Below are 19033 nucleotides of genomic sequence, written 5' to 3' on the forward strand. Positions count from 1 at the left end.
GTGCATCTCTTTGCTTTCTTTGCTGGGAGCAGCTGAAGAGACACCTGATTATCGCTGTGTTTTGCCCTCCTCATTTGGCATTTGAAACACCAAAAAACCAGGAGCTGAGCCAAAAATTTCAGTTGCAAATTGAGTGTTTAAAGAAATATGTGTGAAGGTCTCTACCTCAACAGTGAGTTTATAATCATGGTGTCAATGGAGAATGATAATAGAATAAATTACATCATTAAATCCCAAACATTTGCAGCGGAAAAGCCCTTTAAATAGAGGGGTTTGGCCTTGCAAATTCAGGTCAGACTTCCCCTGTGCCTGCTGACAAGTGTCCGCTCTGTAAGAGACGCTATGTTCTGTCATACATCTACGAATAAATCTTTCATTCACTAACTGGACAAGAAGTTAAGGACCTCATCTGACTCTGTTGGAGTGAGTGAGGTTTCCTTGACTGCAGTGGAAGAAGAATTAGGCCCACAGAGGAGTGTTGCATTGGCCATCGCTGTTTGCTTGCAGGGAGAGGCTGAAGCGAGCTCTCTGCAGCGTGGCCTCAGCAAAGCGTGTAAGAGCACCTTGTGCGAGTCCGTAGCGTAGTGGTGCACAGTAAACAGCACTGCCTCCTTTCTCAGGTGGACACCGCAGGCTGGGGGGTGTGAAATGACCTGCCCAGGTGCAAATTCACTGCAGGGCTGAAAATGAGAGTCTCAGTTTGCAGTCTCCCTGTAAACTCTAAGTGATGTGCTGGATGTTTGCTGCTAGATCTGAATGTGGCATACACAGGACAAGTTGTGGCTGCTTTGTGCGGGGGACTGAGATGGGGTGGCACGTGTTCCACTGCTAGTTAATCGAAGTAGGCTGATTTAAATAATTTAAATTCCGCGTAGTTGGGACAGAAAGGATTATGGTCCCTTTGTATATGGTAAGTGTCAAGAATATGTAACAGCCATAAGCTATGGCAGGGTCTATGTCTTTCATCTAGCCTTTTTTTTTCCCCTCTCTCTATTAAATATGCATGCTGCTGTAGTCCCCAGGAACTCCAGCTAAGATGAGAACATATGGTTTCTTGCAGAAAGACTACAACTCACCTAATCCATATAGTCATACTGTTGGATATAGGTGATAGTGAAAGGGGAATGAAGAGAGATGCAAAGAGTGCACACATTTTAGGTAAATGATTCTTCTGGATTTATAAAATGTGTAAGGTTTATATATATAAAGCTATATGTATATTTTATATACATACACACACACACGTAACATTCAGTGCTCAATCAAGAGTCAAAGTAGTATCTCCACAGAAGGGAAACTTGTGGTGCTGACTGCAGGTCAGGTGGATCGAGGCAAGAGGAGAGAGCAGAGACAATGGTAAGAAAAAAGAATGTATTACAGTTCTTTTTTCCTGCATTAGTACAATAGTTTCCAAGCTGGCTGTGCAAATGTGTTCAGGTTTTTGTTAGCAGCTAATCAAGAAAGCTGAAAGCAAACCAGGTAGCTCTCTGTGTGTAGCTGCTTCCTAATGATTTTTGACTCATTCCTCCTGTGTATTTGCTCCCCCTCTCCAGTTGATCTTGTCTGAAAATTGTATCATGGTTGAATTCACCTCAAACTACAAAGCACGTTGAGAGGCTCGTAGTGTGGTCTGCAGGCAAGTAGGGGAAATTTTGTCTTAATGTACAGTTCCCCATCCTCTGAGAGAAAATTAGCTGTGCAGATACAAAAGAGGGACAAAGCAGCCACACACTGCCGTTCAGAGTACTTTCCGTCATTTCTGCTGAATAGGGACCTAGTGTTGCTTTTTCTATAGAGCAACGCTGCCTTTGTTTCAAGGAAGTTGTGAAATTGGAGACTGGGAGAAGGAGTTTGGAGGGAAGCTCATTAGGGAAACTTTGTTGTAAGGAGTGGTTCCCAAAATTAAACAGATTGCTCAAAGGAAGTGCAAAAGTCTGCCCTCAGACACACATCTAAGTCCTGATTAAGATGTATGGTTCTCCCCATGTGGGGATTTGCTCTGTGAATGGGAGTGCCACGTTTGGAAGAACAGAAGACCTGAGTCAGGAGTCATTAGCTGCTGTGTCTGCAGGAGTCTTGTGTGGAGGGATAAGAAAGAAGTGGTGAGATTGTGCTCTATGCCTAGTGTCCAAATAATTTATTCTTCAAAACACAGGGTCTGGACCAGACCCTTCCATGGTAGAAGAGTCAGGACTGATCTTGGGGGACGTACTTGTGTGAAATACTCCATTCACTGTAAGATTTCTCCTCTCCTTGCTCGTGTTTATGGTGGCCCGTGGTGTGAACTCTGTTTGGCTTGCTCTCTGGCTCCTGCTTTTTTTCATTTTTATGTGTTAGCACAGTTCTGCAGTGTCCAGTTTGCAAGCTCTGGGTGGGACCATTGGGATGTTAACCAAAATGGATTTAGTGAAAACAGCCTCACTGTTCTGATGGTTTTGAAAGCCAGCTCCTATGTAGCTTTATAAAAACCAATTTGTCGACTTGTTCTTAAGCCTATGTGGATTCAGACTGAGGTTACCCAATTTCCAGATCCTGCAAATCACACCCTAAGTTGGTCAGGTGACTCCGATCCATGAGAGAGAGAGTACATCTCTTGGAAAGCTGAGAGGAGGAGGGATCCGGGAGATAATGATAGCTCCGCTGCAGGATGCGGCTGAGCTTGGATGCTCCTCACAAGTGACTGTAAAGTAATCACATGTCAGTGCTACTCCCGTTGGTCTGAGACTCCCAGACCAGACCCTTTAAGGGGGCTGAGTTATATACAAGCCTCTATACCTTTTCAGCAGGGAAATGGAAACCCAGGAGGTAGTGTAGGTCAAGGCCAGTGACTTGTCTCAGGTGTTATAAGGCCATTTGCAGTACTACAGTAACATCTGTTTGAGATCCAGTCTTTATGAAAACGAACAGTTCCTCCAGCAAGGAGCTTCATGGATAAAGCTTGTGTTAAATCTCCAACTATTTTTCAAAACACTTTGTTTTTAAAAATCAAAGTTCAAAATGTTCTCACGGTCATGCTGCTGGGACTGCTAACACGCTTTGTGCTCTGGCGCTTTTCTGTAATTGGGAAACCTGCTAAGTCAGACCTCAACCAAAATCAGCAAATAAGTGCTGCCACTGAAGAGGGTGAATTCCGGGTGCCTCTAAGCTAGGATGGAGTCAAACCAATGGTCTCTCAACCAAGGGGTTTATATCGTACTGCCGGTGTGAGCCAGCCAGACTTTCAGCTATTGCCTTTCTGTTTAAATGTGAGAACTACGAAGAGGAAACATCTGGACAATAAAAAGTGCTGTTTTATTGAAGAGATTCATTCCAGTTCTGTCTAGCAGGGTTTCTCTTTTCCAAGTACAGCATAGAAGAAACATTGGCTCATCCTTCAGTCTTTGTCTCTTTGCTTTCTTTTCCCTGGAGTGACCTCTCCTGTTTTCTTTGTACCTGTCTGTCTTTGATGAGACCACTGTACTGCACGTACCTCGTTTTACTCCCTAATCTCCTAATAGCTTGTGACAGGTGGGTTTTTTGTTTGGTTTTCATGGGATCTGTTAGTTCTTTGTGGTAGGTGCTACGCGTGCAGCCACATGTGTTGATCAGACAAAGTAATGTGATTTCTGAGCTGTTTCTCGCTCTGATACCTGTGCGCTCAGGCCCAGGAAGAGTTACAGCTGCTGATGACTTGATGCAACTGGCAAAGCTGCAGAACTGTGCTGTGTTTTCTCATGGGCAGAATTAAAATTAGAAACTAGACTTAGGAGTTTCTGAATGGATTTTTTCAAGCGAAGGTTACCTTAGTGATTTTCCTAGAATCTGAGGACTCTACCTAAGCTGTCAAAAATTGAAGCAGTTTGTAGCTGTTCTTAAGCAACCTACCCTTTGGGACTCTCCTGATTTCATAGGCATCCACTGATATTAAGGTGGAACGGTGCATGTTTAAAGTGGGACTCTCTCTGTATTAAAGCGATATATTGCAGAACTTCAGAGGACATTGCTTCATTTGACACCCACTGGTTTTGTGCCTCTTAAATAGCATATTATTTAGGGAAAAGAAGAAAAGCTCCAGTCTGTAGTGTCTGGGGGGGATGCTGAGGCTGTGGTTCGGTGCTGCCATATGGTGTTCGCCCAGCGGCTGCCAGCTCTGGTGCTGTCGTGTCCACCCCTACCCCGGCGTTTGTGGAACTGGCTGTGAAGCAAGCAGGGAGCCGACCCAGCTTAAAAAAATTATTTAAGCCGCATCAGTTTCTTGATTACCGGTGAACAGTTTGCGTCATGAAACCAGAGCCTGGGGCATGCAGAGGTTAAAACTTATCCAGTGGCGCTGATAGACTGGAAATAGAAATTTATCCTCTGAAGTCCAGTATTGTGCTCTGGTTGCCAGACCGTCTTTTTGTCATCTAAACTGGCATCTAGTTTTTGCAATTGCTGCCTATTATGTGTCCCGGTCTTGTGTGTCTGTTCTCTGTGCTACCCTTGGCTGCTGCATCTAACAACCTGTTGGATTTTTGCCATATGGATTAAACCAGTCCAAATTGGTGTCCTGCTCATTCTCTTCCTTCTCTCCCTCCTCCTGGCTGTGCTCCCCTCTCCCCTTCCTGTGTGCTGGCACAGGCTTTGCTCTGATCTTGCAGTGAGATGGTTCAGAAAGTTGAATTGGCAGGAGACTAACCCTACCTTCCTCCCCCGCAAAGAGGGGGAGGATTTTTTTCTTTTTTTCTTCCTGCTGGTTTAGCTCTCAGCACCAACTGGTGCTGGGCTACAACCCGATGGAACTGTAGCCTTCTACCCATGCTGCGAGTGTCTAAGGGAGGCTGTGCAGCAGAAGAGCGCTTAGTGAGCGAGTCTTGGTCCAGGATTAGGCTTTCTATGCAATAAAAGAAATAAAATGTATGTAGTATTTGATACTCCCTCTTCATGCTTTTTTTCCCCCCCTCTCTCCTTAGAAATAAAAACGAAATGTTATAACACTTGCTTCCCTGTGTTTAGCATGTCCGCTGACTTGCTGTCTTGGAAATAGAGCCATTTCTATTTTTAGAGCTGAGCTTCCTGTTTGATCTCTCTTTAAATTTGTCCTTTGCTTAACACAGTAAAACTCCTTCAAGAATCTTAGTTGAACTGGGACAGCCTTGCTAAAAACAGTCATGTTCGTGTCCGGATGTAAACACCAATAAATCCTCTTGGAATGAATGTTTTAACAAGCATTAAACATCTCAAAAGAATGTACTCCTATCGTGTCCAAACATGAAAGTGGAATTGAACCAATGTGTTGATGTGGTCACTGTCATCTCAAAGCCTCTGTCTACAAGTGGGTTTGTAAAGGAATTGTCCACATGGGAAAATTAACTAGAATAGCTATTTTAGAATAACTCCTCATGGTCACAGTTCTGGAATAAGCATCCTCTGGTTTAGTTCACCCAAACTGGAAAAGAGCTGTCTTATTCTGGAGTAATAGCATCCAAAATCATAAATATTTCATGATAGTTGTTGTTATGCTTTACTGTGATAATTCACCTTAGTCCAAAATGACCTTCAAGTGTAGTTATGTCTTTACCTAAAAATATATTAATATCTGCGTGTTCTGGAAGTCTGATGTAATCACAGCTATATGCACCCTACGATATCCTCATTAGAGCTTGGATGCTAGGTGTATGTTGTGGTTGCCAACCCTTTGCCAATGTGCCTTTAAGTTGCAGTCCAGACAAAAGCAGAGCTGCAATATTGCTGATACAATTCCCACATTACTGGATAATTCTGCTGCATGAAGGGTAGTTGAAGTTCTTATTCCATTTCTTAATGGCCAACTATCAGGAAACCAAGGCCCTAATCTGTCTCATTATCGTCTGGTGATAAGATTTCATGACACAGAAAGGCCAGTCTGACAGAGGCCAGAGCCCTTCCCTCCCGGCTCCTGGCTCTTCCAGCCCTGCTTATGCCATGCCGGCTCTGGATCCGGAGGTCCTTCCCCTTCTCCTGGGCCAGCTTTGGTGCTTGTGTGACCCCTCAGTGAGCTCATTCATCCACTCCATCAACAGAAAACTAACCTGTCCTCCGGGTCTCCTACCAGAAAAAGGCAAATATTTCCCTGACGTTTTAGTGAGCTGCGTTTGCTTACCCCAAGGTTGGAGGAGTGCCAGGGTCAAAGCAAGAGAAGGGCAGGCTGCCCAGCCGGGAGCAGGGCGGCAGGGAGAGGTAAGACCTTCTAGGAGCAGGGAGCCGTTGGATCATCTCAGCCACCTGCCAGGCTTCTCCCTGGCTCATCCGCTGGTCACCCAGTGCCAGATGCCTGGCGCATAGCCCGACTCTTGTTCCTCCCATTGACATTACTGGTGGGGCACATCACAGTATGTATAGCTTGGAATTTACAATGTAAATAAGGCCATAAAAGCTAAACTGCCCCTTCCGTGTTTGGATGTGGTTCCTCATCAGAGACAGCTTTCCGAAAAAGAAAAGGAGAACCGATTGCGCTGATCCAATCAATGCTGCTTTGTGCTGGCTTTTAGGAAAATAAAGGACTTCAATCTCTGCTCCTGCCAGATTAAAGATGTCACCTTAAACAAAAGCATTTAATTTTGGTAGGTTTATTAGTGTGCAAAAATGATTTACTCTTGATAGTGTAGAATAATACTGCTATAAAAATTGCCACTAATTATTTAATTTTGGTAGTATTTTTGCTATATTATATCTAACTATTACTATTAAATGTTTTATTTTGAGACATTTTAGGAAAGGAGCAGTGCTCTTAAATTAGATTTGCTAAGTAAATAACACAAGTTCAATAAAGTTATATCCTTTCCTACTTTCCTTAGACCTCGTATTATTTTCCTTTCTGAAGTTCTTTGTGTGCTGCCTGTTTGTTTTCAGCTATCTGTAGTATGGTTATACTGTAGCTTAGAGTATGTTTGGATACTGTATAAAACAGTAAGTAAAAGTAAAAGGTTTCTTTGCATATCGAAACATTTTCGTTCATGTGGTTTTCACTGGCTGAAGTTTAGCTCAAAGAATCACTGAAAATTACAGTTTATGTTTTGGATAAATGTGAATGTATTAATTGACTCTATAGGATGTCGTTAAAACACATTTTTTTGCCTTATTTATCCTCTTTATTTAGTGCAGTCCTGTAATGTTAAGGCTTCATAAGACTTTTTGCTGGCTTAAGCTCTTTCTGTAGACATGCTCTAAGTACCTTACCTTTTGTTGCGTGAAAAAAACTAATAACATGGGTTATTGCAGTTTGGCAGTTTTATAACAAATGATGAAGCTGCAGCCACCAGAGAGGGGGAGGTGGGGGAAGGTACCTGCCAGGTACTCGGTAGCATTACATCTCCATAAGAAGGAAATAATTTAACCCCCCTGAAAAGGTTCTTGCTCTGCAGGCAGCATGCCATGGCCCGGAGAGCTGGGAAGGAATTACAGGGCCGGGGCAGGTACCTGGCTGAGGAGGTGTAAAGAGAAAAGGCAGAGAACTGCAAAGCAAGAGATTGATGGCTTGGGAGCATTAGTTTCATGGTGGGCTAGACTGCGCTTTCCATTTGGGGAAAACGCTGGGTGAGAAAGTTAGGTGTTAAAGACATGCGGGAGAGGTGGGTGGAAGTGTCCGAGCTGAACTCTTACTTCCCTTTGTTCTTCAATGCCCTCTGCTGGATCTGGGAGCGATGGTATGTCTTTCTTTTAACTTAACTTGTGCTTAACTAGGTCTGAAATTCAGGGAATGTCATTAAGAGCTCCATTTGAGCAAGGACTTTCTGCTCTGATTCACATCCCTCCCGTTAGTATGGGATATCATAATAGTCTCCTGTGGGTAGCAGGAGAATACGTGCTTTCCAGCTCGGGGGCTCCGGAGGGATTAACTGGGATGTAAGTCAAAACCTCGATCTTTAGGTACAATTAACTCACTAGTGAAGCTAGCAGATTTCCTAGGGCTCTGCCAGAAATCCTGCTTTACAAACCAAAGATATTTTTCACGGAAGGAAGCATAAAGGTTAGAAGGGTCCAGCAGGCCTCTTCTAACCTGACCCTCTGCATTTGGAGTTGGTTTCTGGCTGGAGGCACTGTATCGTTCTTCAGGCACAGTTCTCAGTTCTGTCACAAAGGGTTAAAATAATTTCCCAAGGTAGCCTCATCCTCTTAATGGACAAGCTTTATAATCATTATTACAGAAAGGACATTTTGCCTTTGTTTGGGAGACTGTTTCGCCTTTTCTTGCCTGTGGTACACTGGGGAAGACGCAGCAATTTGTTATACTCTTGTGCATGTGTTGTATTCCCCTGCATGTTTCACTTATGGACCACCTCTTGCCTCTGCTCCGGCTAGTATCGGTGCTAACTCCACACCAGCAGAAAGGACGGCCAGTTTTGAAGACCGTGGTCTGGTAGCCTGGATGATGCAAGTGTGAAGCCATTTCAGAGCAAGGTGGGGGAAGGCAGTCCTCTGCCTTTCTGGAAATGGGACGTGGCAACTCTTAGATCCCAGGAGAGATTATTATAATCCCAGAATTTCCTATTCATAGTTTCCCCTCTGGCAAATGGTTACAGTATTCTATAGGTGAAGCAAAGCATGGGTGCCAGTTCTGCAGGGGAGATCAGCCAAGAGTTTTGCTAAGTGACTTAGGAGCTGGAGTCTCTCATTCCTCCTAACCTGTGTTAAACTGAAGTCTTTATCTGGGGTGAATTTAATGAAACTGTGGTTTGTGAAAGCATTTACTGGTGCAATGTAACTTGTGTTTGTGTGCTGAAGTGGAGTTCTTCTGGCTACAGGAGAAGGTTTGCCTTCTTGTTGCTCTCAAGAAGGTATTTTTGCAAGAAGTCTAAGATTAATCTGTTAAAAGCTATATGACATCTTGTTCATTAGGCCTCTAAAAGGGGGAACAGATATTATATATGCTATTTCCCCCCTTAATTTAAATGTGGATTTCATTTGTGTGTAGGCCAGAGCAACCTGATTAGGTTTTCTTGTAAGGTTCCAAGTGAGACGGTTCTAGAGCAGCTCTTCCTGTTTGTTTTTATTTTCTGCAACTTCTGATATCTCTGCAACTACCTCTCCTCTCTCCTCCTTGCTTTTGACTGCTCCTCTTGTCAAAGATGGCGCCTGGCTTGTTTCTTAGTTACTCTCTTTCTGATCCTTTGGGGACTCGCTTTCTGCTTGATGAGTAAGCAGCGTTAGAGAAGGAAGACAGTGATTTCTTCTTTAAGCAGTAAAAGCCCCTCTGGTGAACCTTAGCGTCACCAGCTTTGTCTCTGGCTCTGAATCGCATCTGCTGCAGGAGGGGAAACACCAACTTCCCTTAATAACCCCCCACCCGGACTTTGTCCAGGCAGGAGTTATGCTGGGAAATATTCCCCCAAAGCCAAGGGTGAGGTGAGGTGTGAGAAACTGAAGCTTTGCCCATCTGCAGAAAGATGCGCTCTTGTTGACGAGGGAGACAGGTATCCGTTACCACGTGCAGCGAGGGATGGGCCGAAGTGAGGAGCAGGGGCTGTATGAGGACAGGAGGCTGCCAGGGTCGCTGAGATGCTGCTGGACCTCTGCAGGCTGCATCGCACCGCACTTACTGGCATCTCTCCTTAGAGGAGAGGGCAGTTCATGGCAACGTGGTGACCTGGAGTTGGTTAACAGAAATGGCAGGTCAAGTAAAACGCATGGAGGAGATTGTCAGAAACCCAGGCTGAAGGGAGGTCTCTCGGCCTGCCACGTCTTTTTGGAGCCTCGGTGTACTGCTTTCCTGGATTCTTCACCTGCCTCCCCTTCTGGATGCTACCTAACTGTCTCCGAGGGGCAGGAAATAGAAGAACTGAATCTTTTCAGGAAAGAAGAGAAAAGAGTTGGCAGTAATCTAGCTAGGAAGTGGGCAGTGAGCATGAGGCTGCTAACCTGTAATTGTGTCTCTCAGATTTTGAGAACGGCACTCCAGGAATCATTACATATGGGCTTCTTTGATAGTACTGTGGTTTAAGAGAAAAACATCCTCCAAAATTACTCTTTAATTTGGAAGTCAAGAGACTATCAATTTGATCTTGGCTCTTCTGCTCATAATTGATAATCGTGTACATTTAACAAACTTGTTATTTAACTGGGCCTCATATTTTTAATTCATCAGGCAACTGATGATTTTTCTTTCAGAAAAGATAATTGAGAGGTTGTACAAGGTCACCTTCAGCAGAGCTGAGATGAAACCTAGCCAGTAATACGGCAGATCCCCGTCTCAGGCACACAGTCCCTCAAACATAATTTTCCAGTATTTGTGTATTTTTCACCTCTCTGGTCTGTAGTAACTGCTTTAATCTTGAGGCAGTGGAGTCCAGAAATCAGGTTGCCTTTTATTAACAGAATTTCACTCATATATTGCTAATATATTTAGTTGAAAAAAAAGGCTTTTTCCCATAGAGTGGTAAAGTTAACAGTTAAAATCTAGTTTGGGTTTTATTTATGTACGTTGTTTCGAACATGCAACTATCTCATTTAAGGACACGTAACTAAACTTTCTCCCCATGCTGCCTCAAGGTGGCAACACTATGTACAGCCTTGAATCCAGACTAAGGAATCAAATCCTGTTCGCTGGCATTGCAGCGAAGAGTTTGACTGAAGGGCCACTGGGACTATTCCGGATTTACACAGTGTAAATTTTTCTTTTTGATTGCAAAGCTTTATGGTCTTGAATTCCTTTCCAGAATCATTATCACATCTGTCACTGTCATTGCTATCAGTGGCTAAGGATGTTTTTAATGGAGTGATGCAATCCAAACCATCATTCTTGCTGAAATACTGCTCCCAAGCACACAATGGGCCAGGTGCTGTAATTATTAATAATTCCCTCTGATGGCATATATAGGCCTTCCATTTTGCTTTAATGCAATTTATTTAGAGTTATTTCTTCAGCAGTGAAAATCGTTTTGGAGGGATTTTTTTGGAAGTGTTGCGAGTTTGTTTGCTGGAATCCTTCTCTCCTGGAAATGAGGCATGTGTCTCATGGGCTCCCTTTTGCTCACACACAAATGAACTGCTAATTAGAATGATGAAATTGCTGAGAGAGGTGAAACCTTCCAGTTGGCCGAAGAGAAGATTGTGGATGAATCCGTGTAAAGCTGAAGGCTCGACTAAAACTGCTGTTCAACATTCTGGTGCTAATGAGACTTGTATGTCTGCCACTCGAAAAGCTGAAAGTATGTCCTGTAGTTTGTGTGTAGCTATCCAAAGTGGGGGCTCACTCTTACAGGCATTTAGTGCTTTCATCTTCGCTAACGACTTTTGGAATTGAGAATCCTCAGCAATCCATATAAGGTGTTCAGCAGCTTATAGCATCCGGCTATGCAAGGCACTTTGCTCTTTATGGATAATTTTTGTACCTGAGTAGCAGCATCTTGAGAGGCATATGGATGTTTGGAAAATTGCAGAGTCTGGAGTTGGAGAGCTATTTGTCTTGCATGCCCCCTACTACCATTTTATATCTGTTCCTTGTTGGTTTTAAGGTACTTCTGCTCATAACATCCATGTAAAGGAGGGAAATACTATCTCCATCCCTCTGAAGCAAAGAGACACCAGGTGACTTGCTCAATATCGTACTGGGGCCTGAAGTCCCGTCTCAGGTTACTTGCCTGCTCACTACTTGAGCTGCTGAGGAGGAGCCCTGTGGAGGGACAGATGTTAGTCCCTTGTCCTCTAATACCAGTTCACTGTGCTTGTCAAGAATGTATACATTTAAAATAAAGCAAAGGCAAATGTTTTTAAGATTGGTTCTGTGTGTTTGCAGGCAGCCGCCGTATAGTGGATGTGATGGATGTGAATACGCAGAGAGGTGTGGAAATGAGCATGTCTCAGTTCGTGAGATACTATGAGACACCAGAGGCCCAGCGTGAAAAACTCTACAATGTCATCAGCCTGGAGTTCAGTCACACGAAGCTGGAGAACATTGTTAAGCGCCCCAATGTGGTAAGAGATCCCTGCAGTGACGGTGTTCGTCATTAGCTTCTTCCCAATTACCTGTAGCTTTCTCAGAAATAAACATGGAGTTGCAGGATGACACTTTAAGCAAATCAAGTGATGTGAAGTGGCTGTAGCCCCCATCCATTTAGTGCTGGGATCTCATTTTTATCTAAGCGGAAAGCTGGTCTCCTTGAGAGTAGAGCTGAACTTACAGGAATTAGGAATCTGATGAGCTCTTAATCATGCAATTTGCACAGATACCCAGTTCCTCTGAAGGTATTTAAGGGAAATTGCATCCAAAATTGAATATCTGTCTATTGCCTTTTGATGTTTTTATAAGTGTTAATGTGCAAATACAACCTAATGCAAAATAACTATAGAGTTATTTTTTATGGAAAATATAAAGAAAAAGGATTAGCTAATAATACATTAAAAGAGCAGTCTCAGTCTGTGGCTTGGTGAGGAGGGAGGTTATGTATTATCTCTAAAGTGTCTATAGGTGGGGGGAGGAAACTTAAAGCTATTATGAGAAAGCTTAAATTCCTTATATATGGGCCCTCCTAGCCACTTAAAAATGTTCAAGGGATTATGAATCAAATAAGTTGAAAACATGTGTATTAAATATAGAAGTTTACACATAATTAAATCAGCGTAGTTACTGCAGTAGAGTCAGAGAAAGTGGGTAGATGTGTATGCATTTTTGAAGGGTGCAGGCCTCTTGCAGTTTTGTTACCAGTGGAGTCAAAGCTGATGAAACCATGACATTGTTAATAAAAATCATTTCATTCATCACTAAAATGTAGCCTAGCGTGGGCGGGGATCAGAGCATCAGCTCCGTAGTAGCAGTGAGGCAGTGGAGCAACTGGCCTTGGCGTTTTTGGAAAGTGTCTCCTCAGGGCACTCTGCAGAGAGCCTGGGCATCGGTCCTGGTCGATGAGAGAACAGAGGGATTTGTTAATGCAGGACATGCGTGTGGCTTGTTCCCTGTGAATCCGCTCCCGGCACTGGGTGCTCAAGCCTCTGCTGGGTGTGAAGCTTTATAGCTCTCTGAGGCTGTGTTTTCAAGCGCTTCCCCCTTTTCATTTCCAAATGCTATTCTGATTATACCAGCAGTCCTTTCACTTGGGACATCTCTGGCCTATGCAGACAGTATAAACATCACACTTATACCTGAACAGATCAAAAAAATAGGTTGGAGCTCTAGTCACTGATTTGTAGAAGTAATTCTTAAATAGGCTTTTGTGTTCTGTTATGCACATACTGCAAATGGAATAAGAAGCACATTTTTAGAAGTTTGTGCAGGTTTTTGCTGTCATTCAGACACTAGCTGGCAGTTGGAACGTGCCCTGGGGAGTTTCTGGTGTTCAGCTGATCCTGGGTTTCCCAAGCACATCATGCTTAGCGAGCTTTGAAAACATCTGTGCAAATTTCCTGGGCACTAAGCACTGGAAAATGCTATTAGGTATCTGTTACTACATGTAAATGAATACTTCTCGTCTGTTTAATATGGCCAGGGTGCACAGTGTTTTGTTAAACCAGCAATATTTAGATCTGACTGAAAGAGACATTCGCATCCCCATTAGGAACTGAAGCGAGGGATAGAAGAGAGGAGGCAGGGGACTGAGAGGGAGTCCAGTACATAAAGTCAGACACTGGCACTGTATTTGTAGAAGAGAGGCCCCTCAGGGCTGCAGAGCTCTTTCAGCCCACATAGAGCAGAAATACTTGATTCATGTTCCTTGTTGTGTAAAGGGTGTGGGTTGCAATATCAGGATGTGGGAATTATGTCAGAATCTGGTCAATAACCATCAATTTTGTGTCCACACGTTGTGGACACAAATACTGTGTGCTGCGTTTGGCCAGTGTGACTGTACATCCCGAGCCAGCTCAGACGGTCGTGATGCGATTCATGGAGTACCAGTTCATGGAATTGGTGCTATTTCTGCTGGCTACGTTATCCCTCCCTTTGCCCCTTTTCAAAGGGCCGTGAGTTAGCAACAGTACTTGGGGCAGACAGAGAAACAGAGAGGGGCCAATCTGCAAGAATTTCACGTGCTAATGTCAGTGTTAGGGAGATCCTCTGGGATATAAACCACTGGGCTGGCTCATACAAATATCGTCCTTGGGTGGCCCTTTCCAAAGATTCAGTAGTCAGGAGGCCGACAGAAGTGCTAACTCTGACTGAAGTGGCCTTCTCCGTTCTTGCTGCAGACAGTGCCTCGGTTAAGCTTTGAAGTCCTTGTTGACCCATCAATGGAGGTTCATTCGCTTCCCTGTTTCCTGAGCTGGCTCAGGATGTACAGCCACACTGTGGCCAAATGCAGCACTACAGCCTCCCTCATTGGACTTCTCCAGTTCACTGGTGTTTCCCCTGTTTTGAAATTTGGTAGAAGACCCACTTGCATAACCAGAAGGGACCGTTACGGATATCTAGCACAGGCTCCTTCATAACACAGACCAAAGAAGGAAGAGTCACAGGCTTGTCCCTGCTGTCATTTTAAGGGACAGAGATGGTAGTCCACACTCTAGGACCCGATACAGGAGCCATGTCACAACATCTCTGAACAGCCCTTGGTTTACTTCTCTTCTTTGCCTTGCTGGCGGTATCATTCTCAGTGGTCAGCTTCTGCTGTTTGCTCCTGCCCATGCTTTTTAAAAGTATGGCTTTCAGACGAGGACTTTGGTGAATTTTATATCCAAGCAGAACTATGAAGGAAATGCTTGGTAGTCAGTAATGTAATTACTCAAATCAAAATCTGGCCAGAAAAATAGAATTAATGTTCCTTGAAATGTAAAGTATTGGAATAATACCATCTCTTTTGTGTTTGTGCTTCAGTGTTCATTAATGCAGTTTCTAGGATGTTAGCTACAAAACTGCATTTGAATACAGACTAACAGGTGATGGTGCAGGTGCTCACAGGTGCCCGTAGGTCAGAATTTGCACCCAGTTAAATTGGCTGCAGAGCTCTTTTTACTCTCCGGGTTGCAAAGGCCTGAGTTGTGGTGAGGAACCTGCTGCACCTTGAAGAGTTGGGGCCGCAGGGCTTGCACTGGGACAGCGAGATTCTCGCGGCCTGTGAGTGTGTGTGTGTGTGCCAGCTGTCCGGCTGCTGCTCTCACCATCATTGTTAGAGTTTTGTCCAACAGGAGTATATCCTACCGTGTGCTTAGTGACTAACAGCTGATTTCGATGGGGATTTCAGGTGGACTTAGTCGACTGGGTGGATAATATGTGGCCACAGCACTTGAAAGAGAGACAGACGGATGCGACCAATGCTATTTCAGAGATGAAATACCCCAAAGTGAAAAAGTAAGTTTGTTTAAGTCTTTAAAAAGCTCTACTCTTGACCTGCTTGCTTAATTCCTTTTGTGTTCAAAAGCTAGAAGGAGAGGAAATATTGATTTATTTATTTTTTCGTGAGCAGGAAGGGGGTTGATGTGACTGACCTGCTTGAGCTATGTAATACCAATGAACTGCTCCAGGTTTTAAAGAAATCAGTTTTATGTTTGAGAACTTTATAATAGATCTTTCATGTTTTTAAGGCCTGCAGTTGGTATTTTCAAGAGAGGAACATTCTATTTTTTTATTCCAAAAATTCATTTTAAAGGTTCTCAACACATTTTATTTTCTTTTTTTATTGAGAAATAAGCAATCTGAAGTTTGAGATTCACTGAATACAAGCAATCTTTAATCAAATCCCTTTGAAAAGTGCCTTTCAATTTTTCAGTTTTGAGCAGTTCTTTTTGTTCTGAAAATGGCAGACTACTTCTGACCTTGAGCAGTAGATCCTCTAAGAGTGCTACCCAAAGAAATTACTTCACAGGATACAGATATGTCATACAAAATAATCCAAGTCTGTCTTCTGTAGGCTGGGTTCAAATCCTTCCTGGGTTCAAACTGTTAATGTCTGAAAAGTTGTTAGCTGAGAGGCATTTTGTGAAGTGAACTTGAACACTTAAATCTGTTTTTAATAGATGTATGTCTCCACTGAAAACTCTGTCACTGGTCTTCATGCCAGTTTATTTTCCTGTTGACTTGTTCGGCAGCAAGATCAAAGATTGGACTGACTATATAGACTGGGCTTTTTTGTTTTAGAGGACCCAGATAAGGCAAATTTGAGACAGAAGGACAGTTGGTCCTGCTTCTGCCTATCTTGGATCTAGTCTGTGGACAAGCATAAGCTCACTTTTCCTTCTGTTTGGATGTCTGTCTTGTAGTTGTTTTTATATGATGATTGGAAGAAAAGAAACTGTTTTGGGGGGCTGAATATATGCATTGTAATTTTCATGGGAATTAGTACAACTGGAACAGGAGTTACTGTTGGAGATATAAGAGCTATTGACCTGTAGGGCAGTTGAATGCCGTGTAATATTGGAAGTCCTAAGTTGATTTAACTGCTGTTTGTATTTTGGAGGCATTTTCTATTGGCCAAACCTAATACTGGCAGCATCCCAAGCTCTGCTGTTGAGCCGACCTCTAGCGTTTTGCAAATCGCTCAGAACTGTTTCCAAACTGTAATGTCTAAAATAGATTGGTACTAACATATACAAGAGGAGTGTGCAGTCAGAAGGTGATATGCAGCATTTATTCCCTCATTCTGTAAAAATAAACATTTTGGAAGGTACCAGTCCCCACAATATGAGAGGCTCTGTGACATGCATCGTGGGAAAGCCCAGTTCTGTGATGTGCTCAGTACCATTGATTTCAGTGGAAGCTAAAGATACTCTATCTTTCTGAAAAAGTAAGCTGCTTGTTAGCGTAACTAGCTATGGGTAGGAGTGCCAAATTTCACACATGGATCTGGAAATGTTCTAAGTGACTTGCCTAAGGTCACACAATCAGCCACTGACAGAGCAGAAAATAGAAGCCAGGCAACTTGTTTCCCAGTTGCTTAGTCTACTAAATAACATACTTTATTTACAATATGCTAAAGCTATGAAACAGAATCATGATTCAGAGCTTCGGGATTCATGGATTGTACAAGGTAAGATGTAAAGAAGATGGTCCCTTTCCTAGAGCAGGCGTGTTCCAAATGGTAAAAAAAATGCAGCAAGTAAGCAAAACAAGACAGAGATGGTTTAGAAGAATAAGGTAACAACATGACTAACTGCATTTAGCAGAAAAAGCAGAGTATATTCTTGCAGTTCACTACTTGCTTCATAAAATGCCAGATGGTAGGTTTCAAAGAGGGATTTAAAAGAAGTAGCAATTCAACAGATTTTGACATGGAGCTTTTCCCGTGTGTGGGGGATGGCCTGGGAGAAAGGAAGGAGATGCCTGATGAAGAAGCAGACACATAGCCATTGAGGTTGCTGTCACTGGCAGAATGAGGGTGGAGGTTGGCAGCTTGATAAACTACTAGATGCAATAGGTAGAGTGAAAATAGTGAAAGACTGTAAGCGCTTGAAATGTGAAAACAGAGTTTGGGTTTGATGTGGGGGAAAGGAAGAATTATGCATGAGGGTTAAAAGCAAGGGTGATGTGGCCAGAATGAGAAGGTATAAGGATAATGCCAGTAATAACTGGAGTAGCATAAAGGCCAGAGAAGGTTGATTTACAGAATTGGCGGTACAGTCTGAAGAAGTAGCAAACATTCAATTCATAACAGACGCTGATAGTTTCAGAGCACGAGAGTAATTGTACTGGATCAGGACAAAGATCCATGGTGCTCAGTAACCTGTCTGCTATTGCCTGCTGTCATAAACGCTCTGGGCGGAGTGTAAGAACAGGGTGAGCGTAAAATGATATTGCTCCTTAATAGTCTGCCAAGCTTCAACTGTATGTAGTTTGGGCAGCAACTTCTTGAGATGAAAGTGGTTTCTGTGCTTAGGGCTTAGTAATTCTGAAGAGATTTCTCTTCCATGAAGAGAAGTTTAAATACAAACCCTTCAAGAGATTACCTTTCTTCATCTTTGGAAATTCAGATTGACCCTTCCCTGTATAAATGCTAGTCTTGGCTATTGCTGTGAGTACCCAGAGGGCATGAGCCCTTATTAGAGATTGTGTTCAATAGTGGAGCTAAATGTCAGTGCTGTCACTTGTTTCATGCTGCCCATTCTTTTATGCAAAACACCAGTACTCATATTCTTTATTAGTGATTGTTGTTACTCAGAAATGGGATTGTTTCCTTTTCTTTTTTGTTCTTACCAGTCTCACAATACTAAGAGTTTGCAGTATGCGATGCCCACCATTAATGTGTTCCCTACAAACAAAAAGCACTCCAGTGAAAGCGTTGTGGTTTTGCAGACACAGATGGTATTACCAGACACAAATGTCTGTCTTGGCTACTGTACGTCAAGTTCCGTGCTGGGAATGAAGTTAGAGAACGCTCCATCTGCTGTGCTGGTTCAGTTACTAGGAGCACTAGATGCACTGGAGACCACCCTGGCTTTCACTTGGATTTGCACCATTAACTTAACAAAAAAATTAGGTAATGAGGTTATTTTTTGTCTGTAAGTAAATGATTACTTACCTAATAGGAGCCCTAGAAAATGGAATTAAGTGGGGAGACGGTTTAAATCAAAAATATGTAAAACTTTCAAAGTACCACCTCTTAATTTTAGACAGTAAGACAACACAAGAAATTAGGGGCCTGACTAGCTGAGATTGTAGCGTGACAAACTTCAAACTGATGCAAGTTGGCATTGCCCCTGAAAAAGAGAGTCCCATGCCCACGATGTCCCGTCCTCATTGCTAGGAGAGTCCCACGCACGCGTTTTTCCATCCTCGTTGCTAGAACACGCCATAGTGCAGCTGCAGAGTGAACTGGGCAGGGGACTTGTCTGGATGAAAACCAACCCAGAAATAAAGAAGAAATGTTTACTTTTCAGGCCATCCAAACCATTGCATGGCTGCATGAATGTATGTATCAGCAGAAGGGAGAGGACAGTGCAGGAGTGTGGAAAATCTCATAGTGGAGTTCATGGACAAACCCCTTATTCAGTTTTTTTATTTACTTTTTGTTTATCTATTTCCCTTGTGTTAACTCCAGCCTTTGTCACACCCATCTGTGAGCTGATTTAACTTGCTCTTCCCTTCCCCCTCCCAAAGACAAAACCTGCAACTTTCTATCAGATTAGTGAGATAAATCAGCTCAGCAGAGGGACTGATGAGCACGCAAGCCGGCTT

General features: G+C 43.2%; 1 protein-coding gene across 6 annotated transcripts in view; it reads left to right on the forward strand.

Annotated features, from left to right (window-relative positions):
• Positions 1-19033, forward strand: part of KDM2B (lysine demethylase 2B) — a 118794-nt gene that overhangs the window by 18911 nt on the left and 80850 nt on the right. For all 6 annotated transcript variants that reach the window (XM_026114569.2, XM_026114570.2, XM_026114571.2 and 3 more), the window contains 2 exons: positions 11732-11910; positions 15108-15214. In XM_026114569.2, the coding sequence (XP_025970354.1) occupies positions 11732-11910; positions 15108-15214 (286 nt within the window). The remainder of the gene's footprint in view (positions 1-11731; positions 11911-15107; positions 15215-19033) is intronic.

Source organism: Dromaius novaehollandiae, chromosome 17, assembly GCF_036370855.1.
Source record: "Dromaius novaehollandiae isolate bDroNov1 chromosome 17, bDroNov1.hap1, whole genome shotgun sequence".
NCBI lineage: Eukaryota > Metazoa > Chordata > Aves > Casuariiformes > Dromaiidae > Dromaius > Dromaius novaehollandiae.